General features: G+C 39.2%; 1 protein-coding gene across 2 annotated transcripts; it reads left to right on the forward strand.

Moving 5' to 3' along the window:
- The first annotated feature begins 3490 nt into the window (after positions 1 to 3490).
- LOC136245475 (peroxisomal ATPase PEX6-like) lies at positions 3491 to 21282 on the forward strand. Of its 2 annotated transcripts, XM_066037017.1 has the most exons (22): positions 3491 to 3626; positions 3685 to 4923; positions 4978 to 5014; positions 5923 to 6037; positions 6083 to 6126; positions 6186 to 6268; positions 6322 to 6458; positions 17234 to 17339; positions 17383 to 17458; positions 17660 to 17737; positions 17788 to 17851; positions 17907 to 18067; positions 18982 to 19016; positions 19067 to 19143; positions 19188 to 19323; positions 19371 to 19576; positions 19625 to 19686; positions 19743 to 19851; positions 20300 to 20416; positions 20464 to 20541; positions 20591 to 20733; positions 20999 to 21282. In XM_066037017.1, exons 2-22 carry the CDS (start codon positions 3796 to 3798, stop codon positions 21139 to 21141), a joined length of 3135 nt encoding a protein of 1044 aa, XP_065893089.1. In that variant the 5' UTR covers positions 3491 to 3626; positions 3685 to 3795; the 3' UTR covers positions 21142 to 21282. The 2 variants fall into 2 exon arrangements, with proteins under 2 accessions (XP_065893089.1, XP_065893088.1); XM_066037016.1 differs by having other exon boundaries at positions 3580 to 4923.
- The last annotated feature ends 384 nt before the right edge of the window (positions 21283 to 21666 follow it).

The raw sequence follows: 21666 nt of genomic DNA on the forward strand, positions 1-21666 counted from the left end.
CATAGAATACTACCCATGCATAGGGCACCTATTAGCTGACTAGAATAACTGATGTATCCAATTACAGTTGGCACTGATGAACACCTGGCTTGTAATTGGTCTGGCCTTGAGAGACTAAGCTACTAAGTGGGAATTTGAAGAGTCAGAAACTGGGTGTGGCCTACTAAACACACTGACAAGACTGAAATGTCAAATCACAGCAATTTTACATTTTACAGTAGCTATATCAGACCAGTATGCTACTAAGTGGTCCAGTCATAGGTGTAATCTGCAAATTATGTAAAAAATCATCAAACACAAGCTCCATTACTTGTTTGAAGGTGCTTATATGCATTGTTATGTATGTGATTCTTGTTGAAAGTTGGGGTGTAGTGAAAATCGTACCCCAATCTACCACAAGATCAATACTATCATATCAACTACTAGGATGTATACCTTCCCAAAAATTAACATAAACCTTATTCAGCCAGCAAATTGATGGTATTGATAGCCATTGCCTGCTACACATGCAGTTTGTGTGCAAATACTGGCTAGCTCTACAATGCTGGCTAGCTCTACAATGCTGGCTAGCTCTACAATGCTGGCTAACTCTACAAATCCTGGCTAACTCTACAATACTGGCTAGCTCTACAATGCTGGCTAACTCTACAAATACTGGCTAGCTCTACAATGCTGGCTACCTCTACAATGCTGGCTAGCTCTACAAATACTGGCTAACTCTACAAATACTGGCTAGCTCTACAATGCTGGCTAGCTCTACAATGCTGGCTACCTCTACAATGCTGGCTAGCTCTACAATGCTGGCTCACTCTACAAATACTGGCTAGCTCTACAATACTGGCTAGCTCTACAAACACTGGCTAGCTCTACAATGCTGGCTAACTCTACAATGCTGGCTAGCTCTACAATACTGGCTAGCTCTACAATGCTGGTTAACTCTACAAATACTGGCTAGCTCTACAATACTGGCTAGCTCTACAATGCTGGCTAACTCTACAAATACTGGCTAGCTCTACAATACTGGCTAGCTCTACAATGCTGGCTAACTCTACAAATACTGGCTAGCTCTACAATGCTGGCTAGCTCTACAATGCTGGCTAGCTCTACAATACTGGCTAGCTCTACAATGCTGGCTAGCTCTACAATACTGGCTAGCTCTACAATGCTGGCTAGCTCTACAATGCTGGCTAGCTCTACAATGCTTACTTTGTTCTTGTTGAGGTTTAGTGTTATATTAACGAGGCAGTATTACTAGTGAGGGTATGATTTTCAATTATAGTCAAATACTCTCATGAAGTAATAATTTATAATCATGTTGAGGGTACAGTCCTCTGGTTCTATACGTTCTCTCAGTAAAACTATACTATACCTATAGCTAAGACATTTATAGCTGTTAGGATAAGATGCCAGAAATGTATGTGATCAGAGTTGGCCTTAAATAGTGACAAAAACATGAACTTCTGAGCATTCTCTGTAGGAAAGTACATAAGATCGGATGTTAAGTATATTGTGTGGCCAGATGAGCCACTTTACCTTATAAAGATAGCTCTTACTAAACTGATTACTCACTGACAGGGCAAAATGGTCAGACTAGACTAGTAGCTATATTATATATACTGTTGGCACTGCAACCATCAAAATCATACACCCTTTTTATACAGCTTGGCTTGTATTTTTGTATTTTAAATACTACTGATATGCTCCAAAGCCATCCATAAACTGGCTTTAATGTTTGTTTTTACACAAGTCATTGTTCTTATCTACAGACGCAATGAAGATTATACAAGACAAAGTATAGTGCTCTACCAATATACATAAAAATACCTACTGATCCAATACCAATGTCACTTTATACTGATACAATTTTTTGCTTGCAATAATGTAGCTATTTGTATGTTTGAGTCTGCAGGACAATGTGTGAAAAAAATAGATTATTATCACAATTACTGTATAGATCATGCACCATACAATATAGATGTGTAGCTACATATGTGGTAAAACTATATGACTCAAAGTCTTTGGATTCAGCCGCATACACCAATGCATTAATCATTGATGGAGCAACTGAAGGAATTCACACGGCTATATGATCTCAGTTGATCTGGTGATTTTAAATCCACATTTGTAGCTCTTCGATTCCTATAACTGGTTTGGTACTGAATGCTCACCATTTGTAGCTACATGATAAAATTAAAGAGAACAGTTGAAACAATTGGGACACTCTATACCTGCCAATTTACTACTACAGGGCCATGCCACAGGATGGCGCTCTGTGCTGAAATGTCTCCAACGCTGCTGCCATTAATGACACTTATGTACTGTACACACAGATTGCTGTACTTGTGTTGTGTGTTTTAAGTGATGAGGATATATCGTAAAAAATAAAAAATACTAATAATAAAAATTGAAGTACACATAGCCGGTGTGTTATCGGTTGTAATGATAAAGGCAGCATATGCTGGATACATATGAAAAAGGTAAAGTGTAAAAAATGTTTTTGAATTGATGATGGGCTTTATCAAGATGAACATACCATACATTAAATTCAAACAATTCATGCAGGAGCAGATCCAGACTTTTGGAAAGGTGGGGGGTGGGGGGTCAAAATGAAATGACAATAGCTACAGGCACACTAGCATAGTGAAGCATACCAACGTAGGGGCATGTTCCCCAGGAATTAATATAAACCTCTGAGATGGAATCTGAGAGTGATTTCAACATGGATTCATCACAATTTTTATTTGACTGTTGTATTACAGGTGATTGCTCTATTAGAATATAGTCTTGATATATACCTCGATTTTACATTTGTTTATGGGCCAGGGTTTCCAGCTACCCTCCTGTTGAACTAATATAACCTTTACAGAAGCTCTACACAGTACACACCATGTACACTCAAATACAATGTAGTCACTAGACAGGATCTTAGAATACAGTGTCAATGCACTCCATGCAGCATCCTTGAAATGCTGACAAACTCTGAATATTGGATTTTAGTGTGTACAGCTATATAGACAACAATCAAAGGAAAGCCCTCCTTGGTCTACTTGTTTAATCCGCATGTCAGTACATGTACAGATTTAAAGAGGCCATGGATGCTGTTTGCTTTAGCTGTTCATAGCAGTGTTAGAAACTAAAAATGTGCTAGGAGTATATTTGAGATCAGGTGATTATTTTATGTTGAACATCATTCCCATACCAAATAGGACAAGTTTCAGTTTCATTTGGTGACGGCCTCGGATCAGTGATACAATTCCATGCACTATACGCACAGCTAGCCGTGTACTTTTATAATTGTGGGTTTTAATTAGCATGTACGCTGGCTGTTGGGAATGGCATTCTATGATAGAGAGACTGGTGGTAGCAATTTGCAGTGAAAGGTCAAGATAAACTGGATGAAAATTTCATGACAAATGGAGCCGGAGCACAATTGACATGTATGCTAAATTGCTAAAAGGTTTTGAGGTGGGGGGGGGAGGTCAAGAGCCCCCCTTGACCCACCCCAGAAATCCGCCACTGACACGAACAATCCAACGCGAATCCATCACAATTCAGCAAAAATTGTAGCGCCCGCCCCTACAAACGTTCTGGGGCGGGCGGCGCGAGACTAATTCTAGAAAATAAAGGTAGTGTGATTGATTGAAAAGGAACAGATTAAACCAACAGTGTTCGCTTACCTTGCAGTTCTCTCATTAAGTCTACTCAACTTGGCTGGTGATTACACGAGTCAATTTTACTTACTAGTGTTCGCTAGTAGCCTAATAGTGCTCGCTAATTAGAAAGGCAGCACACGTGATGGAGTGGTGTAAGGGTAAGATCTTGACCACGAGGGACAGCGTTAACATTGTGAGGATAGCACGTGACGCTGGCCTACATGATGATACTAAAGTGATTGTGATGATACCGTTTAGTAGCTTCCGTACGGAACTGAATCCTGAGTGGGTGTGGCAGGGGTGTGTAACTTCCGGCACGTTGGTTGCCGTGGAGATAGTGAAACAGTGTGACCTACCCATCCCACCTAGTCCGTCACTGGAAGCTGCACCGATGACAAACATATTATCAGTGTACGTTAGTGAAAAAGTTTGTAAACTATATCAGTACAAGAACCAGGACTATGTGTGGTTACAGCCAATGAGAAGTTTCTCTGTGGAGGAGGTGTGGTTGAGCCCCTCCCCCAATGATGTTGCATATGTGGACCAATTCCTGGACCAGTTAACAAGTAGAGTGATTAATGAAACATTGTTAGTAAACATGGGTAGAGTGTTTCCATTTGAACTGCAAGACAAAATGCTTTACTTTGATGTTGTGCAGGTGTCCCCGATGTGTCAAGGTCACCTAACTAGTGATACTAACGTGTTTGTGTTGCCTTTCTCTAACAACATCTCCCCACCACTCCGTAGTGACAGTGACACAGATAGTGATGAAATGTCAGGCAAAATATACCATGTACAACCTGGTATAATAGAGGATCGCCATGGTGATGGAAGTGATGATGACACTGAATCAGAAGATGATTTAACCAATCAGCTCCACTCATTACCTCGTACTAAACTACCATCAGCCTCACAAATTAGGAAGTCATCAGTGGTTACCCTTGGCAATGCGGCACACTTGTTAACTTGTATCCCTATCAACAATTTCCCATCAGAGAGGAACTTTATAATCCTGCCATCAAAAACACTGAAGAAACTCAATTGTTATGGGCTAGAAAACCTGCTCATATCTCCAGTAGATTTGATGCAGCCAGATGACTTCCATGGTGTTAGTTTTGTAGCTGTTATTGAAGAGACTAAAGAGTGTATGCATCACCATCACCATGGTAACTGTCTCTACCCTCCAGCATACCTTCACCCAGAGTTATTCTATAACTTGTTCCCATACCCTATGGACCGAGCCGTAGCTGACTGTGTGATTAGAGCTGAGGTATGTTAATCGTCAGGATTGTTGCTATAGTGATGTTTGTTACTATGGTGACAGGTCTACCGGGCTGGAGTATCAGAGGCCAAGGAGCCATGTATGTTGTTGCTATGGTAACATGCTGTGTTAGGGATCCGTATTGGAGTATTGTATGTCATATGAGTCCATAATATGATCTCTAGTTTAACTATCTTTGGCACTAAACCATAATAATTGTGAATGACTACAGTCCATTACCCATTAGAGTCAGTTAACCAAATTATATACCTACTGTAGCCATATATGTGACTTTGGTTGATGATAATGATAAATACTAAACCAGAGATGTTAACCAGCCTCACAATACCATCCTGGATAGGTATAACCAAGCCCACAAGTGTGGAGTGCCAAAAATATGCTTCTGATAAGTTACTATGAATTTTATTTAGCTACTGGCTAACTAACTGCCTGCCATCAGACAAACATAAGTTGATAGCAGCTAAGGCTATGGGCATTATTTTTTTCACTGTTAGTCATCACTTCAACTTGACAGGTGCCTTTTGGGCCATACTGCAGTACTTACCCTTGTCCTGCTTTGTGTCCCATTTCTTGCTGGCAGTGTGATTCACGGTAACGCATGATGGCTTCCCTACAGTTGTAACAGAAATCATCTGTATTTTCTTTAATGATTGGTTTGATTATATTACAGAGGTGCTCCTCATAATGTTCTTCATTTGTAACTCTAACTGAAACCTTAACCACTTTGCTATTTCAGTAACTGATAGTTGGGGGCACTATTGAAAGATGTGGTATACATTGGTTCACCAGTCTTAATTATGTTACAAAATAGTTAACAAAAGAAAAGAGTAATTTTAAGTTCATCATAACATAAAAACAAAGGAGGTCACATACACACTAGTGGACTAATCCTTATGGTATAGACTGTCTTTAGTTGTAGGTTTCATTAACATGGGAATATCACAATCTGTCATAACATGTTATGTTGTTACCATGTTCCTACTCTAGTTGTCAGATATACAGAGTTGACATTATCTGCAGTAAACTCTGCTAGTCTTGGCGGATACCTGCCACTCCCCCTAGAGCAGTTGATAAGGAAATACTTTAGGAGGGAGTGTGAACAGTAAGTAGTGTTGTTACCATGACGATGAGTGTACCTGTTTGACAGGTTTCTGGCTATTAATTATGTGTTTGGAGTGCACTCAGATTACGGTATGGTTACCATGTCAACAGCATTTGTGTGGTTGTATTCTAACTGCCCCAAATTATAGGAGTGATATTTTTCAAAGTGATTTCTACAGTACCACAAGCTCCTCTGGGAAGTGTTGGTATGCAGACAGCAGTTAAACTAAAGGTTACCACCAGTAATCTAGTAGTTCATACACTAATACTATATTACTTCTATAGTATCCATCTATTCATAACCACACTCCTGATCCTGCTGGGTATGTGGCCAAGGAGTCCTATTGGCTGGAAATTTGTCCTCCCGGACTGGATGAATATTATAAACAACTGATGTCATATTGTATACCTGTATATTATAGGTATGTCTGTCTGTCTGTATGTGTGTAATCATAGATAATGTATGTGTTCATAATGGATTGGAAATGCCCGTTAAATTATTGTTAAATTATTTACCTATCCTAGTTATGGTGTGCCAATACTTTGGGAAATTTGTTGAAATATACTGAGTGGCTGTTTAGCTTGTTTGAAGGCCAGTTTGAAAGCGTGGACATTTCTTTTACATTGTTGTGTTGTGTTGTGTACTGAACAAGAACACAGTGTGTCTGTGGACATTGGGAGAAATATTGTTTGTGACAGTTGACAATGGCAGGTATGCAGCACCACCAGCTACTATTAGCCAACTTCTCGTCACAGCATTTACACAACCAAAGAAATGTGTTATACATTGAAATAGATTTTATGCTACAGTACTGCTCAGCTTGACCTAAACAATTGTACAAAGTGGTGCCTGTTTTCTGACATTTTATTGGAAATGTACAGTGAAGCAGTGAATATCTAGCTAGCCTGCAGTACTACACTCTACCTGCTACAGGTGGTGTAAACAGCAGCAAAGAAACGATGCTGCACTTTCTGTTACTTCAGGAAATTTGCACAACCGTTTTAAAACACCACATTTCACCTTTGGACCTGAATTTTGTTACACTGTTGTTTACTGCAACTCTCCTGTATTCCTACCCAGTCCAACCTCCAATTAGTGTAGGTGGTAGCTAATCCAGCTGTGAACACAAACGCTAATTTGCTGGTTACAAGAACAGCGAAATCTTCAACCTGTCGAGGCCATAAAGTTTATGAGCAATGGAACGCACTGAAATGAGGATGACCCATGACATCACTACGTAAATAATACTGGCATTTCCAATCCATTAGGAATGCATACAATATCTATAGTGTAATGTGTGTGTGTGTGTGCATGCGTGCATGCCCTTACAGTCGATTTCAGGTTGCTTGCAAATACAATTAAACAATTTGCACATGTGATTTTTAAACATGATCATGTGAATGCTTACGTGCAGTGTTTTAATGTATTGAATAACTACCTCAATATACTCCTGGCATTGTCTAACAATCTAAGAAGGTGAATAATGTAGTTGCACTATTAAATGGAGCTTGATTGAAAGGAAATAGCTCACGTGTTTGAGAAATCACGTGCGTGAATTGTTCAATAGCGTTTGCAAACAACCTGAAATTGAGACTGTACATATCCAGAGGAGGTACAACACGCTCGCATGAGCTCTTAGGATTTGTATAGAGCGATAAAAGCTTTAGGAGGGTTTTTTGAAACTGTGTGCCGATCAAAAGCTTTTCCTATGTGTAATTTAAGTGGTTTGATATTGAGATTGGAGACATCATTACATGATGAATAGCTTATCACATGAAACAGAAGGCAAACAGCAACAATGGAATTGAATGGTGCTAAATTCTATTGAGGTTTCCATAATTCCGTAAAACTGCAATTGTTGCCATGGAAAAATACCAAGTGAACTGAGTGATCAGTATAATGTTGTGCCTGCCCTTCATGTTAGGTGTGGAATACTGTAGTATATTGTTGTACCTAACCATACATGAAGCAATGTAGTGTCTGTACTCCACCTACTCACCTACTATAATACTAATTGATGCAAGTTTGTATACTCTTGTACACTGAATATGGATGTGTACTACTACGTTTGTAATAAAAACAAATTGCAAGTGTATTTATGTGACATGTGGAGTTAGGTTTTGCATCTATATGATTGATTAGTTAGATGTACAGTGTAGTTGAATTGAAGTTGAAGCAGCATGTTGATCATGTGAGGCCTGCAAATACCTGTTGTTATCCATCTGCTGTGCTAATGTGCAAATCCTGCCAGCTGTAAATTCACTTGCAAGCAAATGTAGTTTCAGTTCCCCTCACTCCTAGCCTCCATCACTCCCAGTAGCTACTTTCCAATTTTTAAGTGTCTTTTGCCTCTGGGGCACTCAAAGCTGTCCTTCATATCAGTTTTGTCTTGCTCTGTTCATGCCCGCCAAAAATACATGAAGATATCATGTGAGTTTGCAAGTTTGGCATTGATGTAGTACCATGGACGTCACTCCAGAGATGTCTCATTGTTGTTCTTCCTATTTTCATCCACTTATTTCCTGGTCTGGACACACATAAACTTGCTTTTCTTCATAGCGAATTGTTTAAAATACTTCAGCACATCATACGCGGCAGATGTCATTACTATTGGGACTTCAAGGTAACCGTAATTCTGTAATATCGTGCTTTAAAATTTTGGTCTGTTTGTTTTCTTACCAAATTGTGAGGTTAGTTCATTAGTTATATATGCATGAACTACACCATAGGATACACTATTAGGGGTAGAGAGTAGGCTTGTAGAGTTTGAAGTTAATTTCTGACGAAATATGGATGTGGCATGTATCTGAAAATGTTGAAGACTTTTATGTCATAGTGAAACCCTAGCAGTAGAAATCGCTGTGTAACTACCACCAAAGGGTAGCTTGCGGTAATGATGATTTTTCAGCACTATACAGCAAACGAAACGTGCTAGAAATTTGTATTAATAAACTCCTTGGTGCCAGCTTGATAGCAATTAATATACAGCAAATCTGGGATCAATCGACGCTATAGTTCGGGAGTTAGCTGGATCACAGACAGACAGCTTTTCAGCTTTATATAGTCGATTTTTCATTACTAGGTATTTTCTCTATGAAATTAGTATACAAGTTCATATAATGTTCATGGAAAATTCATACCGTAATAGTGTGAATTTTTAATGGATTCATACCACTGCAAACTTTTCATGTAAATTTCATGCAAAGCTTGTTGTGTATGAGAACATTTCATGTCATCATTTCATGTCATCATTTCATACACTTTTACTATGAATATTATATGAAATGTGTGTCGGTCATATTCATATACACTGTAATTATCATACTAATTTCATAGAGAAAATACCTAGTCGTGTTTCATAGAATAAAATATCCAAATTCTCTTTGGGAGAAAATTTTTTGTGTATGCTTGAAAATGTTCCAGTTGGTCAAAATATAGCAGCTACACATGTTCATCACTAACTCAATACCCAAAGTTTAGGGCGTATTATTTATTATCCTTAACACTTCCATTGTAAGTGACCACAGTTTAGTCAAATTTTACGACCTGAACACAATTGATGACAACTTGCATTTAATATCTCACAAGGTTCTCTGGTGCTGCTTCCAAATCTGTCATCGTTGGTATAAAAATTGAACTGTTAAACTTCCAATCCCAATGCCTAGGAAACTGTTGATGGCTTCATCCACATTTAACTTGTAAGTGACCCCACAAGCTGTAATGGTATACTTTTCTTTCTGTGGGTGGAAACTTTTGAGGGTTTAATTGGTTATCATCTCCATGAATTGTAAAAAAATGCAGTTTAATCAAAGAATCTTTCTCCTTGCCAGAGTCAGAAGCAATGCAATGAGTGATGTAAATATAACGGTGGTGCAGTAGATAGGCAAAGCAGCATTAGATTATTCGTAATCACATATGCTTAACTTTCTGTAAGTGTGAAGTTTTACCATGGCCATAGCTGGTGTTCACACCTCAGATCAAAAATATACATCAGCCATTGCTTCAGTGATACACCAAGAGGACCAGAATATCTTCAACTACAACATTTACCACCTTCCTGTGAGGTGCATATTTTATGAGTATGTCCAGCAGCCTCTATATATTGGTTTAGCAGTGAAATAAAATGATCTGATAGGAAAATCTGGTTGAGGTGTGCCTCCAGAAATTCACCTACTTCAATTTCAACACATATTAAGTTTCCTCCTCTGATGGTCGTGATCTTCAATGAAGTCTCCTCCTCTGATGGTCGTGATCTTCAATGAAGTCTCCTCCTCTGATGGTCGTGATCTTCAATGAAGTCTCCTCCTCTGATGCTCGTGATCTTCAATGAAGTCTCCTCCTCTGATGCTCGTGATCTTCAATGAAGTCTCCTCCTCTGATGGTCGTGATCTTCAGTGAAGTCTCCTCCTCTGATGCTCGTGATCTTCAATGAAGTCTCCTCCTCTGATGCTCGTGATCTTCAATGAAGTCTCCTCCTCTGATGCTCGTGATCTTCAATGAAGTCTCCTCCTCTGATGCTCGTGATCTTCAATGAAGTCTCCTCCTCTGATGCTCGTGATCTTCAATGAAGTCTCCTCCTCTGATGCTCGTGATCTTCAATGAAGTCTCCTCCTCTGATGCTCGTGATCTTCAATGAAGTCTCCTCCTCTGATGCTCGTGATCTTCAATGAAGTCTCCTCCTCTGATGGTCGTGATCTTCAGTGAAGTCTCCTCCTCTGATGCTCGTGATCTTCAATGAAGTCTCCTCCTCTGATGCTCGTGATCTTCAATGAAGTCTCCTCCTCTGATGCTCGTGATCTTCAATGAAGTCTCCTCCTCTGATGCTCGTGATCTTCAATGAAGTCTCCTCCTCTGATGCTCGTGATCTTCAATGAAGTCTCCTCCTCTGATGCTCGTGATCTTCAATGAAGTCTCCTCCTCTGATGCTCGTGATCTTCAATGAAGTCTCCTCCTCTGATGCTCGTGATCTTCAATGAAGTCTCCTCCTCTGATGCTCGTGATCTTCAATGAAGTCTCCTCCTCTGATGCTCGTGATCTTCAATGAAGTCTCCTCCTCTGATGCTCGTGATCTTCAATGAAGTCTCCTCCTCTGATGGTCGTGATCTTCAATGAAGTCTCCTCCTCTGATGCTCGTGATCTTCAATGAAGTCTCCTCCTCTGATGCTCGTGATCTTCAATGAAGTCTCCTCCTCTGATGCTTGCGATCTTCAATGAAGTCTCCTCCTCTGATGGTCGTGATCTTCAATGAAGTCTCCTCCTCTGATGCTCGTGATCTTCAATGAAGTCTCCTCCTCTGATGCTTGCGATCTTCAATGAAGTCTCCTCCTCTGATGCTCGTGATCTTCAATGAAGTCTCCTCCTCTGATGCTCGTGATCTTCAATGAAGTCTCCTCCTCTGATGCTCGTGATCTTCAAGAATGGTTATAACAGTAAAAAAATAATGGAAGTATGTTTGTAATGTTCTTGCACATAGTGAACACAAATGTCACCATAAGTTGCTTAGCCATTTGACCTGTGAATATGAGCCTCACCATTCTGTTCTTGAACACTGCTTGTCAGGGCTTTTGCTAATTGTGATTTTGCCGTTTTACACATATCACAGTTTTTGAATAAAGATGTTGGCATTGGCGTGAGCTCCTAGTCACAATATAAGGTCATATCTTCTTCTCTCTGTACAGTAGCTGTTAGCCTGAGTTGGGTTGATGTGTACTATCTGCTCATCAACCTGTAATTCCTAGATACAGGTGATCTAAAGATTTTACCTGCTCACTTCTCTTCGTTGATGCTTCTACAACACTGACATTGTCCGATGTTTCAGGTGTAGTAGAATAAACTACGAGAACAACCAACCAAAAATGCCTGACAAAGGTAGCTCTGCAAGATCTGTCCGCCAAATCATTGAACACTCTAATAGAACAGTCATTGTGTTTCAGGTCAACCACCTCAGTATTTATCCCATCACTGTTAGTAGCAGTTTAACCTGATGATGAAGAATGAAATCTGTGTTCATTCAAATTAAAAGGTTCATGTTGATCAAACAATCTCACAATCACGATTACTCCTAGAAGTAGCTCCCAATTCAACATGCTCATTACTAGTTCTGTACTGCAAATCTGTGAGTGTTGTCATGGCATTGCAGATCCCAGCACACTTGTGCATGCTGTACATCCACTACAGACGTTTAGCTTCAGTCACTGCCCTTCCTCTTGTAATCCTCCACGGCTCTATGTAGATTTCATCATCACTTGTTCAATTGCCAGATCTGTCCATAGTCCTGCAACTACTTCTTCAAGCAACATGAAATCCATACTCAATAAAGTACTGCTACAACCAAGGGTGATCAGTTAACAACTGCTGCATTAGCTATAAGTAAAGTGTGAGCTTTTAGCATGATTAGTGTGACCAGTGGCAGCAAAGAGATTGATCATGTTTGCAACTGTAATGAGGTGTGATTGCCTGCTTGTATATATATAATAACAATCTCAAAGTTTCCATGTATTCAGTGTACTGCAGCCACAACTTTCCTGTTTGGCATGGCTTGGCTTTGAATGAACGACAAGGTTGAAGTTTCGTCTGATGGATTTAAATCAATTAAATGTTTCAGATTTTCAAACCGAGTTTTGGCTATCACAAAGTGTGCTGCTCATAAAGTATACAATTTGGTCATCACTTGCTCCACTAGATATCCATGCAACAAATCAGAGTACATCTCAGAAGGTGTATGGATGTAGCAATTGAATAATGGGCTTGTTGTATATCACTGAAGCTAGGCCTGTCTGTGGAGGACTTACGTATGGAAAGGTTGGCACTCCTTTATCTTTTACCGAGTGATTCACTGTGAGACGTTTTTGTCTACTGATTACCCGTGCTTGTGAGATAAGAGGGGGTTCATCTTTAGAAGTTAAAGCAGCAAAAATGTCCATGCCATGGAAGTCTCTTCTCCATTTAGTGCTGCTATGTTGTGATCAACATTGTCCGCCACCATTGAATGAAAGTGATTCTGTCAGTATGCAGTCAAGTCTTTCACTTTAAATGCAACCTGTTTATCTTGTATCTATTCACTGCATCAGAACTGAAGCCCATTCAGTTATTATAAGCCACTATGATCCACCATGGTCCTTCTCCACACACAAGCTAAATAGTGTTGGAGTAGTCACTGATTTTTGGTCAAGCTGTATGCACAATGCACTGTTCAATGCTGTTCTGGTTTACTTTTAGACAGAACAATAGCTTTTAATAATGTTTGTATGTGTCATGCAGGGGCGGAGAAATAGGGGGTGGGGGGGGGGGCAGAGGGGGCAACCGCCCCCCCACTTTTACAAGTGGAGGGGCAGTGCCTCCTCATTTTTTCCAATTCCCAGTTGCCAAAGTAAAGAAACTATTTTAGTCATTAGCCAACTTACTTTGCCTTTATTTACTGGGATTTGTGCTAAAGGTTATGCAAGCATGGAACACTGCATGAATCAGTGCTGGGAGTGCACGAGATCGAGATACTCTAATAGAGCAGTCACCTAACTACTCTAATAGAACATTCAGTGGAATCATTATAAGTTTGCCCTGGTATATGCAATTAATTCAATATGTCTTCACTAACACTTATATGTATACAATCAACAGCATGAGTCTATCTGAAATGCCTTCATTTACTGATATATCTAATTGTACAGTGTCTCAATGATAGTCATTGCATAGCAGTATCCTATTCAAGTACACATGTTCCACTGAAAATGCTCTCAGATTCAATCTCAAAATTTTCTGTGGGAGCATGCACCCAGACCCCTTAGTAGAGTTCAAAACACATTAAGGTACAATTAATGATATTAAAACACTTTGTAACTTACAGCCAACCCACATGACTCTCTCCCCTCCCCCCCCTACACTTTTGAGTACTGTTCTTCTCTCCTGGTGTCATGGTAACCATTTCTTACTTTTTTGATACATTCAGTTATTGAATGGGATTCAAAATTGTATTCTCTATTTCTGATATGATCCTTGCTGCAGTAATCACTATATGCTCTGTTTCCTCTTCTACATATGCTTTCTTTGTGTTTGTGTGTGTGTGGGCGTGCGCGCGCACGGCACTTTTCATTTATAATCTATTTACCCATATTCCTAAGCAGACAACTTTACCATGACCTTCAACTTTTGCAAAAGATCTAATTTTGTTTTAACTTTAGAGATTTGTCAGCTACAGATGAGGCTGGTGCCTGTATATGTTTACAGTTAGTGACTTCATACTCTAACTAAAGCTTACTGTGTCACTATGGAAATACCTGAAAAAACTTTCCAGGTGTTTAATTTCAGTGTTGTTAATGTTGATGGAGTCAACATCAGACTAGGATGAACGAGAGGATGAGTCTAGTCCATCTTTTCAATGACTGATTGTGGTACTTAATAAGCATATTTTAACTCTGACATGGAGTTTACTCATGTTACCAGATTTGTGGAAGTGAATTACAGGTAATTCTAACCAACCGAGTATGTGGCTACTTCATGTGCTGGTGAAGGAGTAGAAGCATTTCTTAGTGCACAATTTTGTTACACTAACTCACGTAACATGTAGGAAGCTATTTGCACTACACAAGCTAGCACTTTAATAATAAACAAGAAACACAACACATACAGTACTTTGTGTGGTAATTGTGTAGTGTACTATATCAACACATAGTGTAAGGGGCCACTAGTCATGCACCATAATAAGTCGAACAGTTCCCACTTCTGTAATCACTAGACAGATGCTAATGCATGTGGGGGCAAGCCTGCAAATGTATCAACACTGACAGCATGTAGCCACTGACAGCATGTAGCCACTGGACACAGATGGAGGTGTCAAAGTACATGGAATGTAACAGTAATAATAACGAATACACAAACATTCTAAGTAACATTAATGATTTATGACTGACTGGCAAAGTAGTGGTCTGTGACTGGCTGGCAGCCCCATACCACTACTTTGCATCCTCAAGCATAGCTTTGCATGAATCTGAACTCAGAGCAACACGTCTATTTTGATATTACTCTCTGCACTTACCTAATCTGGCTATATCATGAAGTGGACAAAAATCATTGGCCTTTGTAGACTAAGTGTCACATTTACTAACCTTGCTTGTTGTTTTTCATCAGTTTCCCTCTCTCTTCTAAGTCTATCTCTCTCTTCTAAGTCTATCTCGCTCTCTTCTCCTTCTAAGTCTTTCTTGTCTCCTTTCATCCGTCTCAGAGTTACTTGCCATTGTCAGTGTCACACATGGCACTTTATTAAAGCACACTATCGTTCACCATTAGTGTACCATCAGTACACATGACGCTCCAATGACAACATACCATGGTCTATGTGTTTTATCATCCATCTAAAATCTGAGGGACCCACAAGAAGCCTGACCTGAAATGCTGTAGATCGCTGGTAAAACATTATGGAAGTCTTGAAATCTCACTAAAGACTTCAAAATCTCATTTTGTCGAGTTTGTCGATCCCCCATCTAAATCAGTGGAGTATCATTAGATGTAATACACTACTATGGTTGAAAAATTATTGCTATCACTTTTGTACATCGAGAGCTCATCAAGAAGTGAGGAAGGCCAAGATGAACAGCAAATATCACCATAACTTTTGAACAAAGCACTTGTGGAACAACCCAAACTCATCAAGAGAAGCCTAATGGCACCTTGTTTTTAAGCTATGAATGAAGTACGCAGCAGTTAAAGTGGTAACAACAAATTTGCACAGTCACACAAGACAACTACAGTAACTCTCAGCGCCCTGAGGATAGCTAGCTGACCCTTATTCACAGCTCAGTCTTGTGCAGTAGAACTACTCAATAAAATATACAAGCCAGTGAACAGTCTAGTATAGCATGGGTGTGATTGTACCACAAAATTTTGAAGTGATGGCTAGACAAATGTACCAAACGGTCAGCACTTCAGTGTTCGTAACAGTACTAATTATTTTGGACTAAAATTCTTTACCTCATATCCTTTAATATTGTGGTACCATTAAAAACAAACTTGTTTTTAGAAGAACTACACACATTTGGGTCCATACACAAGGAAGACAAGATTGTTGACATGAAACCAATGGATGGTCTGCTGTTCTTAATCTAATACAGATATCAACTCAAACAGCTTATCTGATGTATTTTGTCACAAGCAATCACCTCGGAAACTCATATAATCAAAAGATGTTTGTGTAGTTAGTTTCACATCCATTAGTGAAATAGCTAAAACGATATGACCAACTAAAACTTACCATAAGTCACATATTTGTAACAATAACACCTCTAAAGCCACAGTACAGTATCACTAGTCAGTACAGTATCACTAGTCAGTACAGTATCACTAGTCAGTACAGTATCACTAGTCAGTACAGTATCACTAGTCAGTACAGTATCACTAGTCAGTACAGTATCACTAGCCAGTACTGTATCACTAGTCAGTACAGTATCACTAGCCAGTACAGTATCACTAGTCAGTACAGTATCACTAGTCAGTACAGTATCACTAGTCAGTACAGTATCACTAGTCAGTACAGTATCACTAGTCAGTACAGTATCACTAGTCAGTACAGTATCACTAGTCAGTACAGTATCACTAGTCAGTACAGTATCACTAGTCAGTACAGTATCACTAGTCAGTACTGTATCACTAGTCAGTACAGTATCACTAGTCAGTACAGTATCACTAGTCAGTACAGTATCACTAGTCAGTACAGTATCACTAGTCAGTACAGTATCACTAGTCAGTACAGTATCACTAGTCAGTACAGTATCACTAGTCAGTACAGTATCACTAGTCAGTACAGTATCACTAGTCAGTACAGTATCACTAGCCAGTACAGTATCACTAGTCAGTACAGTATCACTAGTCAGTACAGTATCACTAGTCAGTACAGTATCACTAGTCAGTACAGTATCACTAGTCAGTACAGTATATAAAACACTTTAGAATTTTTGCTAGCTATACTGAAAGAGGGGGGAAACAAAATAGTGCACTTTTTCAAAACGTGAAAATGCGAAGTTGTTGTATACATACAATGGTAATTATATTTTCCTAGCATGGAGAGTAGATCAAGAGGGCCTATGTCACAACTACATACAGTGTACATTGGGTTCACAAAAACCATTTCTAACCAAGGTGTTATAATATCTATGTAATAATGATATGTTCTATTTGTTCTTGTATTTTATAATGATGTCACTACAGGACACATCCCCAACAATCATGTGTTATTATTACTGGTCCACCAGGGATTGGCAAGACAACTGTTGCTAAAGCAGTTGCTAGGATGTGTAGAGTTAATTTAGTAGAGGTATGTGAGGATCATGTGATGTCATGTGATCCATCCTTATCAGGTTAATTGTTATCATGATGTCATGAGTGATCATGTCCCTAATATTCTGAAGAGATTAACAAACATGTTTGATGATGGTGAGGCCATGTGATGTGTGTGCGTGTGTGTGAGGTGCTAAGTTGCTAAATGGTGTGTATTGTAGCAAGCTTATTGTATGTGATTTTAAAATGTTTTATGAAAATAATTATATTTGCTATTATTTCAAAGAGGCAACCGTTGATATAGTTACTAGCCAATAGTATCTTATTATCTGACACGTCACCCCATACACACATTAGCTGAGGTTTGTGCTCCATCAATGTTGCTACTAAGGAAAGCTCATGCACTCTGCAAGGAGAAGGAGGGGCAGAGAGAAGGTGGGTGGGGCTGTGAGATCAGGTGATGTGATGTGACACAACATTGCTAGATCCAAGGATTGCTCAAACTTTTGAGAAACTGGTCAAACGGGTTATTACTTGGAACACTAGCAGGTGTGTGTTGGTTACCATGGTTAACAAACATTTTACACCATCACTGTTGCTATAGTAACCCTCCCATAATGGTAATTGGTGTGACCAGTTGGCCAAACAGGTTACTACAACGAATTAGTGGATGTTTTATACATGAAGTAGCTATGACAACCCCTGATCAAGATCAACGTATTAAAATTATGGAGGGATTGTCTAAAGGAATGTCATTGGCTAAAGGTGAATGGGTGTGGTTTTTGATTTGTTACGTCATAGATAATAGAGTACTTAAAAGGGATAGGAAACACAATAACGTGACGTCACAAAATACGTACATTTCTATTGGAATTCCGTGTAGTACGTCATGAACATACTCGTTACGCTTGCTGCGCTTGTATCAAAGAGAAACAAATTGTTGTAACGACAGAATTTTGTAACCAACGACTGTGAAACTTTGCTACAGTGAACTCAAGTAAGTAATCGAGGGAAATAGGATGGTACCAACCCTCAAGGAAGTTATACGCAAAATTAAAGGAGATTGAAAGTGAAAAAAAAGGCCCAAAAATTACTTTAAACCACTTAACTTTCTTCTTAAATATATTCTATCCTTTTAACTATGATAAATCTATTCCCTACCATTTAACAGAGGGAACCAGAGGAAATATCGGAGCAAAACAGGAACTGTTGCTTGAAGAAACGACGAAGTATCTTCCATTTTTAACTAAAAGTTTAAACCACCTTGCAGTACAACGCAGCGGTAAAAGACTGTGTTGGTGACACGCCTAGCTTACCACAAGATTCGAAAGTAGAACCGGCTATAAAAGAAGCGGTATGGACGAGGCATGAAGGTACTATGAGCGAAAGTTTGACAGCGTGTAACAATAACGGTTAATGCGATACACTTTGTTACAAAATCTACGGTCTGAATTCTCTCGCCAAAATCTCTCACATAGGCCTAAATACTTGCTGTAGTCTGTTGGATTACTATTTACGCTGTTTAGAACACTAATTCCCATGCTTGAGCACAAAACTGTCTTGTCCTTTCAAGTCACGCGTAACGGAAATCAAACCGGAAATCGTTTGCATTTCCTATCCCTTTACTCTATTATCTATGGTTACGTCCTACTTGTTTATTGTTATCACTTCCTGTTTAGATATTGATTTTACTGACTTGTCCCACAAGACACCTGTGAGTGGTGGTTGCTATGGTAATATGTTATTACCATCACATTAATGTAGGGCTTGTTGCTAGGAGATTTTGCTACCATGGTGACATATGCATCACAACTAGCAGTTGATGATGTCATCAATTATTGGTGGGTGTGTTGTATTAGTAGTTACTATGGTAACAGTGCTATAGTTTTCCTAGTGGTATGACTACTTCACTGGATGAGTTCTCATTGGCTATTGCCGGGGCAACCATTGCACCCAAACACTTTGAAGCCTCACTCAAACTAATCCATAGTGCTCACAATGATGCTATTGGTGCCCCCAAAGTATTGTATACTAGTGTGATAGTTCTTATTAATACCCAGCACAACAGGTACCCAGTGTTAGCTGGGATGATGTTGGAGGACTAGATGTTGCTAAGAAGGAAATCTTGGATACCATACAACTACCACTGGATCATCCAGAGTTGTTCAGTAAAGGGTTAAGACGATCAGGTATCTTGTTATACGGTGCCCCAGGCACTGGTAAGACACTGTTGGCTAAGGCTGTCGCTACGGAGTGCTCGCTAAACTTCCTGAGGTACTAATCATTTATGTAGTCATGGTAACATCATGATCATGGCAACAGTGTTAAGGGTCCAGAACTGATTAACATGTTTGTGGGTCAGAGTGAGGAGAATATCAGAGAAGGTTTGTACCTCTTATCCCTCTCCCCTCATGATTACACAGTGTATGCCACTACATAGTGTTTGCACGTGCCAAGACTGCCAGCCCGTGTGTGATATTCTTTGATGAGTTAGACTCCCTGGCCCCTAATCGTGGTAACAATGCTGACTCTGGAGGTGTGATGGACAGGTGGGTGTGTGCTAGAGGTCATGTGACTGCCAGTGTCTACCATGACTGCACTCATGTACTTACCAAGGACTTCCACTTCTATACCATATGACTGCTGTTTGTACAGTATATTATAATAAGGAGGACGTCATGTCAATGTGATTAGTTGTTTCACAGGCCTGACTGACCCCATACAAGTAAAAATCAAGCTATACACTCTAAGTACAAGCTTTAACTGCAAACATCTCTAGCTAGCTCAAAATACACTTGACTACACTTATTTTGATCTGGTTTTCGTTAATATTTTATTTATGTCAACCTACCTACGCTATACTATTGAGATTTACTCGTAAAACCTTAGCCTACAAAAAAACTATTAAATGGCTGACTCCACCTCAAAAGCTTGTCCCTGGTATTGTGACACATCCCTTATTAGGTAGTAAACTACTACCCCAATCACTCCTTATAGGATAGTGTCACAATTACTAGCAGAATTAGATGGTCTACAATCCAATGAAGACATATTTGTCATCGGAGCTACTAATAGGCCGGATCTGCTTGATCCCAGTCTGCTGAGACCTGGAAGGTTAGTGGGTGGGGCTGACCAGATCACATGATTACTATCCCATACAGGTTTGACAGGTTGGTGTACCTTGACGTCACTAATGATGTTGATAGTAGAGTGAATATTTTAGAAGCTCTTACTAGAGGGTGTGTACCAGGTGATTGTGTAACCTTTTGTTATTGTTTGTTGCCATAGGATCCATCTCCATGACAATGTGTCATTATACACAGTAGCAAAGCGTTGCCCCGATAACATTACTGGGGCTGACTTGTTTTCAGTGTGTAATGAAGCCACAAGAAATGCTCTACGTCGTACCATCATTGAACTAGACGATAGAGGTGTGTAGTTAGTATTGTATCCCATATTGTATATGTACAAATTTTTGAGGTATGTAAGTTTCATGGATTGACAAGTTACAAGATTTTCACAGTATGTACAGACGCTGTAGGCAGTCTTGCATCTGAAAGGGACTCTGATATTTTTTTGAGTACATTTTTGACTGGACTGGTACTTGGATGATGGGTGGTCCCTACTAATAAATAATTGTTTGTGTGATTATGTGATAGCCTCCTGATTAAAAAGATGTATGGTGTGCTTTATTAGGAATAAGTGATGATGAGTGGACTCCACCTCTACTTGTTTCCAGTGATGACTTTTACAATGCCCTATATCAACTTAAACCATCCGTGTCAGCTAGGGAATTAGAGAATTATCGTACATTACATGAAACAATGTCACATAAATAATTAGGTATTTCAAATAAATTTAGTGCAGTGAATTTAGTGAATTAATAAAATTAATTTTTATTTTATAAATTCTTGTACAATATACATGTGTGTAAAATCATGAGCTATTTATTTAAATTATCAAATTATTTACTAAATGAATTGTGTTGATGTTTTTGTGATTCAATTTGCATCCTTATCAATTATAGGACAATCTGGTGACTTGTGTGCTTTAAAATAAAGCTCTGGTGATATCCGAATTAGAATATGCATCTATTGTGGGTATTTGTGGCAAAATTATGTATATTGAAAAAGTGCAGTGTTGCTCAGCTTGTTATGTCTGCAATGACTATACCTCTAGTGTAACTGAAATTAATATCCTCCAATAGGAAACCTTAGAAGATTAAGCTATATTCTATAAAGCCTTTCACAATCTGGCAAGAATTCCAATAAGATGCATTGAGCTGGGTCCTCAAAAGCATTTAATTATCTCTTGGATGCAATTACACACGATCTTGAAATTTAGCTCATTCGTAGCATTGCTTG

This window comes from Dysidea avara, chromosome 15, assembly GCF_963678975.1.
Source record: "Dysidea avara chromosome 15, odDysAvar1.4, whole genome shotgun sequence".
In the NCBI taxonomy this organism is placed as follows: domain Eukaryota; kingdom Metazoa; phylum Porifera; class Demospongiae; order Dictyoceratida; family Dysideidae; genus Dysidea; species Dysidea avara.

Excerpts from the sequence above, each read along its gene's own strand:
- LOC136245475 (XM_066037017.1), top strand. The coding sequence starts at position 3,796 with ATGGAGTGGTGTAAGGGTAAGATCTTGACCACGAGGGACAGCGTTAAC. Across the intron at positions 6,459-17,233 it reads TGTATACCTGTATATTATAG|GACACATCCCCAACAATCAT; the intron begins GTATGTCTGTCT and ends ATGTCACTACAG. Across the intron at positions 20,417-20,463 it reads AGTCTGCTGAGACCTGGAAG|GTTTGACAGGTTGGTGTACC; the intron begins GTTAGTGGGTGG and ends TATCCCATACAG.